Source organism: Vigna unguiculata, chromosome 2 (assembly GCF_037176805.1).
Source record: "Vigna unguiculata cultivar grain cowpea cultivar isolate G323 ecotype 2 chromosome 2, ASM3717680v1, whole genome shotgun sequence".
In the NCBI taxonomy this organism is placed as follows: domain Eukaryota; kingdom Viridiplantae; phylum Streptophyta; class Magnoliopsida; order Fabales; family Fabaceae; genus Vigna; species Vigna unguiculata.
In genome coordinates, this window is record NC_140793.1 from 8820457 (window position 1) to 8832762 (window position 12306).

Consider the following 12306-nt stretch of genomic DNA (forward strand, 5'->3'; position numbering starts at 1 on the left):
ATATTTAAAGGGAACAATCGAGTTTGGAATTTTCTACAAGGGAGGAAACCAAGAGCTTTTTGGTTATACTGACAATGATTATAACTACTATTATCCACTGTGACAATAGCTCGTCCATTAAGTTGTCAAAGAATCCAATAATGCATGGTCGTTGCAAACATATTGATGTTCACTTTCATTTTATGAGAAATCTAACAAAGGCAGAAACTATTGAGATGAAGTATTGTTGGACACAACAACAAGTAGCTGATATCATGACAAAACCACTCAAGCTGATACTTACCAAAAATTACGCAAGTTACTAGGAGTTTGTTCAGAGTCAAATATAAATTGATTACACAAAACATTAAGTTGAAAAGAGGATTTGTTAGTCAATTATGTGATACATAAATTTAGGAGCAGTTTTCTTATTGCAATTGCAATTTTGTTATGCAGTTTTATTGTTATTAAATAAGTACTATAAGTCCTTCATGATATTAGAAAGCAATAGAATGTTTGTTTTTGTCAGTTACTTCAACTTTATGTAAGGCTATATATTAGCCAGTTTTTCATGCAATAAGACAGAAGATTTTCTCCATCCATATTATAACATTCATATATTTGAGAGTCCAACACATTTTACTACCTATCTTAAAATAAAGTAAAATAAAATAATTATTATTAAAATATTATTATTTAAGTTATTAAATGAATTTTAATTTGCTAGATGATTTAAGTTATCATTTATAAGTTGTTAAATGGTTATATTTTGTTGGGGGATGAGAAACATAACACCACCATAGTATTTAAAAAATGTAACTACATTTTTTTTTCCACAATTTCCTTTTAATTTTAATTTTACCTTTCCAATTTTAACCTTTTTTTTAATTATAAATACCAATTTTAATTTAATTTTAATGTCATTTTCATTATTTACATTTAAAATAACAATAAAACAATCCTCTCACAATCCCCTCAAATCAATTCAAATCCCAATCCAAACACACCCTTAAAGATGTTACTCTCACCAGTTTGTACAGACAGCAACAATCCATGAGAAAATTTATTGAAAAACTTCGTTATTGGGAATATACGCATATCTGAATAAATGTAAACATAATAGTAGCATTGTAAAAAAAACATGAAAAGGGTTCAAGAATAACATCACTAAGAACAAGTAAAAACAATCTACACAGATACACATCACTTTTCCTCCAATCGCCGCAGCACTAACTCCGCAAAGCTCTGTTGCCTACAGATGCATGATAACCAACAAGCTTAAGTAACATCAACATCAAATGAACAAAAATATACATTCTATAACACAAAAATTCTAGTATACGTAAATTCTAACAAACGGAATTTGTTCCAACTTGCAAAATATCATGTTTCTAGTATTTAACCAATTCTATAAATATTAATGGAGAAAGCAATTAAGAGTCTCAAATTGTGACGGACCATAAATATTAACCAATCCTATAAATATTAAACTATAACACCCTTGTGTGACTGACCATATGACAGAAAATTGCACACTATGGAAAAGAATTCAAGAAATTTAACTTACTTCCTTTCTCTGTGCTTTGGGCTAGGACGAGAATACTTTAGATATCCATCCCAAGGAACCTTTTTAAGACCAGCACGCAATGAGATTATGTCTCTCACCCTGCATAATTAATTAAACAGTGACTATCTCAAGACCAAGATAAAGCCAAACATATATCTCCCACCATACAATCATGACCAACATTATTTACCTTTCTGCAAACTCAATTGGTGTCTCTCCTGGCTTCAGACTTTGTGGCTCCAAGTACCAAACATCACAAACAACTGCCCAAGATGTCATTAGCTGCAACAGATGCATAGTGAACGATTGCCTGAAAATGTACCAAATGCAAAGTCAAATGCAGCCGTAAACAGCACTATAGAAACATTTGATGTGAGAAGCATCTTCTTACTTTCTACTATTCCAAAAAGCATCAACAAAAATTTTATTGTACTTGATTGCAACTGGGCAAACTGTGCAGCCAAGTTCAAATGCACCCTAAACACCATTGAAAATTAGAAAGCTTCAAATCAATACAAATTTATCGAGTACAGAAACGGAAATAGAAATTAGCAGGTACAAAATTAAAGAATAAAAAAATTATTCCGAAAATAAGATGGGAGAACAAGGGCATTTTAAATGAGCAGCATAAGAAAGTAATTAGCATACCTTCTTGAACATGACTGTATAGTGATTATTTACACAAGTTCCTTCGGGAAATATGAGAAGGGGGTTGTTATCAGCACCCTGGACATGATCCCTTAATCTGAGACATGAAATATTCTGTAAGTAAAAAGGAACTAGAATTGAAATAGATTTTGTAACATCTTTATTTATACTCACTTCTTTGCAACAATTTCCCTATCCTTTGCCTCTGCACGGTTGAACCAGATGCAACCTAGACTCTCCAAAATGGTACTCTGCAATAATCCTGTATAATAGCTAATTTTTTAAGAAAATTCACAAATAGTTTGTTTAAGATAAATTATGATACTGATTCAATTTGATTTTTCTCAAAAGATGGAAGTTTAATTAAATCATCCCTAATTGTTCTGCACTTTCACACACCCTATTCTTCCAGACAACCATTTAGACTGCTCAACAGCAAGTCCTTTTTCATTTAGACTGCCCAACCATATAGAAGGGATATAGTGCTTGAACCTAAGTTTTTTCTTTTCATTTTCGTTTTTTACGCATATTTGGTGAACTATTCACCTTCTGTTTGTAGCTAGAATCTTGTAATCACATATAATCATCAACGTACCAATGATTAGGAGTTAGAATATACAGCTTGTTATGGATGATGAAGGCAAAAGTTTGTGTATCATATTTCTATCATAGATGTCAGCTCTAAATGCTTACCAACCCATCCAGGATGCTTCTGCATAATAACAGCAAAAGCTGTCATCTGTTCTAAGACAATGAAATCAATCATGGAAGTATGGTTGGCTACAAAAACCTGCTCAACAAATGAAGGGGAAGCTCAAATTAGAATAGATAATATTTACTCCTTGAATACATAACTAAGGATAATACAACAACATTAATCAAACCTGTTTTGGTCGCCTACTAGGCCTTGGTCCATGATACTTAACAACCCCAGTCCAAGATGCAACAAAGAAACTGCACATCATCTCTACCAAAGATCTCTGAAGGAAATGAACAATTTACAACGTGCCAGTGTTAATACTCAGCAGAGGGAGAAAAGATGATGTATGTCAGAGAGACCATTCCCAATTCATGCTGTTAGATATTGTTTGATATTGTTAAGATATTGTTAGATATTGTTAATCACAATATCAAACAATATCTTCAATTTACTCTATTTATTTTCAGTTACTCTTTTTAGTTGTACCACTTTCTATTATAAATAGATTATCCTGTGTGTGATTTATACACAAGGGAGATTAATCTCAAACCCTATTTTTTCTATTCTCAGCACACATGCCACCACAACAAAAATAGAAAAATAACATGAACAATGCACTCCACTGCATACAGCTTCTGTCAATCAAGTAAACCAATACACAGAAGAAAAAATTTAAATAATGCCTACAAATAGAATGGCTAAAAACTATGGAACTTCAACGATAAAAGAAGACACCTTTACAGTAGTAGTTTTCAATTTCATCATTTATCATCTATTAGTTGTCGCATTTAGTCTAATTAATTTAAATCATTTGAATTTTAAATTGTGGCCTTTCAATATTTTTTTCTTTTCCAACAAACCTTCTATTAATTTCATCTTCCATTATTTAAAGTGAAAAGGAAAGACCACGTTTTCCCAAAAGATGAGGCAACATGTTGAAGCTAGATAATAGATATTTGAATCCAAATGAATCTTCAAATTTATAACGCTTGAATGGAAGTACACAAGGATTACCAAATTTGGACACAATCTGAAGTATATATTCTATAGATAGGCGACCATTTTTAATTTTTGTTTTATACAAAAGAAAAAAAAAAACTAACTTACTATATTTATAATTAACAATACAACAAAGAAGGAAAAACATAGAAGTAAAAGTATCACAATTTAGGTATTGATCAATCTTACTTGAGTTTAACCAATGTATACCACCTCATGTCCAACACTATTAGGTTTCCTATAAGATATGTGATCCAATAATAAGTCTAGTCAATATGGAACTTTTCCCAATAATTGGGAATACAACCAAAGGTACATGGGTGTTGGACCTACAAAAGAAAGGAGCATGGGAAACTACATCTTAATGAGGGTTTTGTTAAGATCTGAAGCAGGGGATGAAAACTTCAACATGCCCACTAAATGACTCAAGGGCTAAAAATAAATTTTCAAAATGCCTCACAGTACACCACTGTAGCACGGGTAACAGCTGCTATTGTGGCTGTTTTGCTGCTGCAACAACAGCCATTAGAAGACACATTACCATACAAAATTCTGCTCCGTGTAGCTAGCTGCTATACAGGGCTAGAAATAGTTGGCAATAACTTATTTTAGAAAACATTATTAGCATGTCATATAAATTCAATATTAGTAGCACTAGAAACAAATAAAAAGAAATTTATCATCCTTGAAGGTAATCTGTATCAGAAAGTTAAAATGTAACGAGCTTATGTTCATTTCATGCAACTCAGCTGCGGGAATGGTCATCAACTGTAGTTTTAGTAATGAGATGGAGACCAATGTTAAGAAAAATGTTCAAATAGAAAAGATGGAATGAGTTGAATATGCACCTCAATACTTCTCCTTAACTTGTCATGTCCTTTCAATAGGAAGTGCACTGGAATGAAGGATGAAAGAAATATTATCCATCCTAGTGTTAACCCTATAACCCTGCAGTGTCAATGAGGTTGGCATCACTTGGACAAAAAAAATGACTGCAAAGTAACTCATTAACTGTATCTCGTATTTAGAGAAAATATCTTCCATTCTGGGTCCGTATATTTTCCCAGTTTCCTAATATTAGATACTGCAAAACCATGTACTTATAGTTAGTCATGCTAAGGACTTCCTCAACCAGTTCAGAACAGAAAACCTTTTCACTATATCAGTAGTAAAGATAGTCACACAGATATACAGACCAAAACCAAATAGAAAGGGTGTAACTCGATGTGGTCAAAGACAAAGTTCAAATTCCTAATAATCATATTTCTGAGACAGCTAATCTCAATACCTAATTCTAAAAATTAAAAAGAAATAAAAAACTCTGTGCGTGTGTGTGTATATATGTGTATATATATATATATATATATATATATATATATATATATATATATATAAGCATTAAAAATTTGCTAGGAAGATTCAAGATTTAATAGTTATTATATGAGTAAGTATGATACGTGGCACTAAGATTTAGGAATAAGGCAAACCTGATAGGAAACAGAATCAAGTATCGAATCACAACTCCAAAACACCACAAAGGAAACAGATATAGATTCCAATTCCATGGTTCCGGAGGATTAGACTTGAAGCACCTTGTGAATGAGTCCTGCCCATTATTAAAAGTTCCAACCAATAAGCAAACCACCCAAGCCGAGTCAACACGCGCTAGCAGGATAATGTTCAGCATTTAAAAGATGTAGAACTAATTATGTAAGTTCTCGGTATAATAATAATAATATCAACATTAGTTGCTGATTTGGGTCCCTGAAAGAAAATACTGACACCTCAAAACAAGGAAAGAACAAATAAAAGATCACAGCAAAAGCTTACATCTACAATAGCACCTGCTGCCTCGGATAAAGTAGGGGAAATATTGAGTAAGTCATGCCTGAGAAAGTATCAGAAAGAAAACTCGGAATGTTAAAATGATGCCTGAAAATTTCTTCTCTAACAGATCTATTGAAGAAAACACTGTTGTTTCATTTCAAGCTTATATTCAGTATCCAATAACAGTACAAACCACACAAGGAAAAAGTGATGGCATACAGAGAAAGCTTTCCATGAGGTTCTTGTTGAATGGTGGATCCAGAAGGGAGGTAATCCTCAATGTTTGGTCGATCAAGATCTAGTTCAGAACTAGAAGACTTGAGTCTTCCTGTGTTATTCATCCGAGCTGTGCTATTACTTCTTCCAGTGATTTCTTTGACAGACGAGGTCAATATACACTTTTGATCCTGAACATTGATCCACTTTCCACTTTAGTTACTAAGAAATTAATTAATTCGACTCCTCAAAAAATTCAGAAATTTCAGGTCCAATTCCAAGACAAAATAGTCAATTGGTAATTTCTTTCTTACATTCAGAAAATTTTTGCCAATTACCCACAAAGTTGTGATTACATAGCGAAATAATTTCTGACAAACTTATTTTTCAATAAAAAGTATGTATATTATAGAGGGCAAGCCTTGGCATCGATTAGGACTGGTTGGTCATGTGTTTAAATCCAGAAACATCCTCTTTGCATATGCAAGGCTAAGGCTGCATACAACAACCCTCCTTCATACCCTTACATAGCAAAATCCTTCTGGTACTGGGATACACTATAGAATATATTACACTCGGAGAAATCTTTTCAACCCAAAACGGCAGCACCATAGTCGTTTGGTGTGAGAAACTGAAGAAAACTCACCTAATATAGGATTTCACTTCTGCATCGGCTTTTGTGTTCGTTCTTGGCTTAATCACCGTGCAATCGAGTCCTCTTGCTGCACTGATGTTCACTTGCTGCTTGTCGCACCGCCGTTTAGTCGCCTCTCGTCGCGGGCCGTTCGCTTGCCGCTCCTCGCCGCTCTATCGCGTCTCGCCGTCGTGCTGCGACGTTTAGGAGAGGAAGGAAAGTGTTGCGTCGCACTGTGCAGGAGAAGGAGAAATTTATTGTGGTGTTGACAACATAATATATATTATATTATATATAAATGATTTTTGAATTAAATTTTACAATTAAGACTTAGGGGTTTCGATTTCAGATATTAGTTAGGAACTATATTTAATTATTTAATAATTATAAAATATGTTTGTAGTTGAAAATTAAAATTAGGATCAATTTAAAATATGCTTGGAAATGAATAAAATTTAATTGAAAGCAATCGTGCATTGTTATTTATTAAAAGAAAAAGTAAAAATGTTATAGGAAATAGGTTACATATTAGATGGAAACACTAGATAGATACTGGTTGTAATAGTAGAGAAGTGAAATGTAATTATTGTTTAATGGTAGAAAAGTAAAATGTAATTATGGTTTAAAGATTGGGAGTGAAAAAAAAAATTAAATTAAAAAATCACTAGGAAGGATGTTGAACATTGTGCTTCTGATTATGCATAATCATTTTATTGAATTTATAATTTTTTAATGAAAAGTAATTTTTTGACCAGTTACGGAATTTACGGATTGAGTTTACAAATTTTTTTAGTAATTGACAAATAATATATCCTACAAAAACAGGAAAGTTCATGCATTATTCCTGGGAAGGAAAACTTATAATTGAAGAAAGAAGACAGGGACCAAGAGTCTTACCAGTCATCACTCAATATGATGATAACTCACTCATGTTCTTACTAAACTTGTATGGTTATTTGTTTTCTTTTTGAGTTTCTCAGAAAGAAACTTTTACTACTGTCCATGCCACCTATTCCCTAATGAGTTGTGAGCCTCTTGAACACGGCATGTGGTGACTCTCTTATTCACCTTATCAAACAGTAACATCAATCTTATACACATGTATATTTTGATAATTTGTATGTGAAATCTGAATCACAAGTATATTTGGTTTAAAAATGGTGTGGCAAAATGTTGGATAATTGGATTTTCAACTATTATGGACATAATAGTTATAGGAATATTCCATTCAAAAACTGAATGTAAGTCTCTGTCATTTATTTCAGTTGTATCCTCATTTCTCATATATTTACATACATATTACTCATTCATGACTGGTGTGAGATTGGCTGCTGTCTTCAAATTTTGTACCAATTCATGAAATTGCTCCACGAAACAATGACCATCACAATTTGCTAGTTTTGGAAGCACCTTATACATTCATTTTATTTTAATTGAACGAGAGCTTATTATGTTTTATTATAATTAATATATGCTTAACCTTCAATTGTATTCTAAGGCTAGATTCTTTTTAATTTGTGATACTGTACACGTTGATTAATGAACTCCTTAACAAAGTAATGTACACTTCATTTGATAGAACCAAAGGTTAAAATGTAAATGGTAAGGCATTATCTCAGTAACTGAAGAAAGTCTCAGTTATTGCAGCAAAAAGCTAGAGAAAATAAGATCCTATATCCAGAACAACAAGCTCCTACTTCCCAAAATGACAGAAAAATACTCAATGGTCTCTCTCTACCCTCAGCCTATAACAGAATGTTGTGCAAGCAATACCTAATGAAGATGATTATTGTATTAGAATATTATACATAAAATAACCCTCACGAACTAGATTAAATAACTTACCATTAGAGACCTGTTTTGTGACAAGCTAAAGTGTTTTGGGAAGCTTTTCTACCAGAAATAAAGAATATTTTTCAGTAGCGAAACCCTCAAAAGCACTTGCAACTTTGAAATCAAACATACATACCCTAGCTCATATTCTGATATCCTAGTCAACGTTGTATTTACCATTTAACATCACTTAGGTTATGTTGACTTCAATAAACCAGGTAAAAAGCAAATGTCAACCAAACTGAAGATAAAAAACCTATTTAAACACAATAAAAACTTCGATTGATAACATAACAGTTGTGTTCTATAACACCTAACAATACAAACCGGTTTTAGTTGCCCAAATTGAAGAGTGGAATGACAATCACTATCCAACAATGCAAAGATGACTCTTTTTCTCTATCCTCTCTGCAAAAGCAACTCAACAACCTTCAGTAATGTAAATTCCCATGTCTCAAAGATTGTATAAGAGGGAGATAAAAGTGAATGAAAGACTACCCAGAAAATAAGTACTGAACCTGAAAAAGCAGGAAACCATTACTATCAGTACAAGACACTCTAGTTATAAACTCAAGGTACTAGTCTAAGGTCATTTTCTCCCAGCAACTTCCAAGTACAGCATAACAACGATATTTTCTTTGTCAGAACTTAGACTGCATTGTATTCTACACAAGAACCATTATACCAGCTACATCTTCCAAATGAATTAACAAAAAGCAATGCTGCACATACCAAATGCTAAGCACAGAAACAAGTTTCATAAGGAGCCTCCATGATATAATCCAGCAAAATTCTATTTAGATAAATTTCTCCAAGCAGAAAAATAGAAAACAAAATAAGTCAAACTTTTTTTTTTTTAACTTACCCACCTTAACTTTGGGTAAAGTTAGATCAGAGACCTTCTACAAAAATTGAAATAAAAAAGTTAATTTTAACCTATTTGACATAGATTAATCCATTCTAGCTTTTTATTTTCTTCTCCACAAAGCATTTATCCGACAAATAATGTCCAACAAATTCAAAATCACTTCTAGCATTAACCGTAGTGTCGGAGACACTTACTTAAACCCTTGTGCTAACTGGGGTGTAACCTAAATCTCAAACCGTCGTGATTTTTTTACTTAGATTTGTCATAAGTTATCTTATTTTGCCTGCGAGAGTTCTTCTCATTTGTTTTCATGGTTTAGTGCAAGCCCGAGGTAGATTCGTGTACGTTTAAACCAATATTAGTGGCAGATATGAGAACGAAACTTGAAGAGAAAGATCAAATTCATATCAATGAAGATTAAAAGCAATCAAAATCATAGCCAGAAAAGAAGACTAAAAGAAAATTTACCTTCCAAGGTTTGCCTTTGGGAGCTTCTGGCAGAGTCTGGAGATTCCAGATTGGATTTGACTATCAATGAATCAAATCCTTTTCTTTCTCTCTTTTTTTTATTTGGTTAGTCAAGTTAATCTTCTTCTATTACATTTGTTTTATTCTAATGTTTGATTAAGACAGTTCCAAATAAGGAAAAAAAATATTTTTAATATAAATTTTACACAGACAGAATAGATTCTATAAAAAAATCTTACAAAGAAACACGAAAATTATACTCTGAAATTAATAAATATTAGAGAAGGGAACTTCTTAAATAGATTCACTATTAAGAATATAGGAAAAATATTAAACTCACTAATAATAGTAAATACAATCAAAATGTTTGATTAATCTCTAAAATTATACCTATCAATGCATTGCATTAGTTATAAAACATGATTCGTAAATTAGTTCATTGTATTGTTTTGCTTGCAAAAACTGTCCTCAGCAAATATTTGATAAAGACTAATTTTATAAAATACATAATGTTTTCATTCAATCTAACTACATTATGTTAGTGTTTACTTTTTAAAGACTAAGTTTAACAAATTGATTAAAAAAGTTTAACAGAATTTATCATAATCGAACAAAATTATATATACTTATATATTTTATATATAAATAAAGTCTTCAACATATATTTATATATTTATGTATATTTTATATAAGTTAGTTTTTTAATTGAGCTTAATTATATTTTAATTCCTTTATAAATTTGACATATTTTAATTTAATGCCTAATAAAATTTTGGATCTAGTCAATGAATTTACACTTTTCAATTCAATTGAATCCCAATTATTAAATTTGTCTGTTAAAAGTGATGTAGCTCTTGAATACTTATTTTGTTATGTTATTTTGTTGAATTTTTATCACGTATTATTTTATTATTTTAAATTTTTATAATTTATAATTTAATAATTTTGTAATTATAAAATTTCAAAATTATAAAATCATAAAATTATAAAATTAATATATTATGAAATCATATAATTAAAAAATTAAAAATTATAACATTATAAAATTATAAAATTATAAATTATAAATTTATACAGTTAGAAAATTATAAAATTTTAAAACAATAAAATAATATCTCACAATCATTATAACAAAATAATATTTACATCACTCGCTTATAAATAGAAATATTTAACAATAAGAATTCAATTAAAAAATATAAATTGATTAAACACTTAATGTACCATAAAAATTTATCAATAACTAAATTGAAATGGCATAAATTTGTAAAGGACTTATAATTAAGTTATCGTTTATCAAATATTTATTTAATTAACAAAATAATTTCCCTCCCATGTAATATTAAAATTATTAATATGCCCTTATCACAATATCTCATATTTAATTCAAAATTATATTCTAGAATACGTTGTTTAAAACACTATACACAGTACAACTAGAATATAAATTGAATTATATTTGTTGAAAATATATACCAAATTATGTAGTTTATAATTACAAAATTATGTTTTAAATTATACATTTGAAATATGGTTTTGATTATCTAATTATATATAACTTGAAAAGGATTATGAATTATGTAACTTAAAATATATTTTGTAGCGCTGCCAAAATAGATCAGAATCCGTGAGTCAATTTGTCCCATCACGAGTTTGGGTCGAGTTGGGTTGAAATCTTTTTACAAATTTTAGTATGAGTTAATTCTTTTATGACTTTGACCTAAGCCTATTAAGCCCAAGATCAAGCTCATCAAGCTCAACACCAAGCCCAAGCCCACTTGCCCCAATCACTATAAGAATGCTTAAAAAGATTCAAGAAGCTAATGATTGTCAAAATCCCTTAAAGCTCAAAGCTATTCAACTATTATTCAAATGGACAAGGAAGATATAGATAAATTTGTCTAGATTGTATTTCGGCCAATGTAATTAGGTCATCTTTTAATAATGTGTGCATTAGTATATATTGGATCAAAGTTCACCAAGTTTAAGTTCAATTGGGCTCTTGGCCTCTTTGAACTCATCCTTGGTTGGGTGGCTAGCTTAAGCACTTTCCTCACTTAGCACATTAAGCACATCCTACAATGTGGAAGGTATGAAGTGCCACATGTCCTTTGATCCACCAAATAAGGAGATATAGATCTAGATCTAGAATTAAGAGTGCACATGCTTAATTAGTGTGGCTGGAAAAATGCTAGGCTATATAAGCAAGCCTTCACACTCATTGTAAGGTTACTCTTGAGATTATTGCAAAGCTACATGTTGAGAACACTTTGTGATTCATTTTCCTTAAAAGTCCAATTGCTAGAGCTATTCACCTAGAATTCTCCTCTAGCCTTCCTCCCTAAGTTGGCCTAACCTCTTAGGAATCTCTTCCATACTACATTATGTTGCCATCATTCATCTACACCTCAGGGCATCTTCTTTCACGATGTAAGGAAGCTTTATTCATCCACCAATTTCTTCCATAGAGTTTCATTATGTGGTATCTAGAGCTAGTTTGAATCACGTCTTAGTTTAAGCTAAGTGTTCGATCCTTTCTTCATTTTCTATCATGTTCATCAATTGTT

At 31.2% G+C, this 12306-nt stretch overlaps 1 protein-coding gene across 4 annotated transcripts; it reads right to left on the bottom strand.

Annotated features, from left to right (window-relative positions):
• Positions 1 to 1010: 1010 nt before the first annotated feature.
• LOC114173987 (glycerol-3-phosphate acyltransferase 9) lies at positions 1011 to 9874 on the bottom strand. 4 transcript variants are annotated; one of them, XM_028058702.2, is made up of 16 exons: positions 9740 to 9858; positions 8902 to 8921; positions 8731 to 8811; positions 6583 to 6803; positions 5940 to 6127; positions 5724 to 5781; positions 5381 to 5499; positions 4742 to 4841; positions 3079 to 3174; positions 2888 to 2984; positions 2369 to 2456; positions 2195 to 2291; positions 1938 to 2023; positions 1737 to 1856; positions 1547 to 1645; positions 1011 to 1231 (listed from the first exon to the last, which is right to left on the bottom strand). In XM_028058702.2, the coding sequence occupies exons 5-16, from the start codon at positions 6059 to 6061 to the stop codon at positions 1183 to 1185; spliced, it is 1131 nt and encodes a 376-aa protein (XP_027914503.1). In that variant the 5' UTR covers positions 6062 to 6127; positions 6583 to 6803; positions 8731 to 8811; positions 8902 to 8921; positions 9740 to 9858; the 3' UTR covers positions 1011 to 1182. The 4 variants fall into 4 exon arrangements, with proteins under 4 accessions (XP_027914503.1, XP_027914504.1, XP_027914505.1 ...); XM_028058703.2 differs by lacking the exon at positions 8902 to 8921 and having other exon boundaries at positions 9740 to 9871; XM_028058704.2 differs by lacking the exons at positions 8731 to 8811; positions 8902 to 8921 and having other exon boundaries at positions 9740 to 9874.
• Positions 9875 to 12306: the final 2432 nt, after the last annotated feature.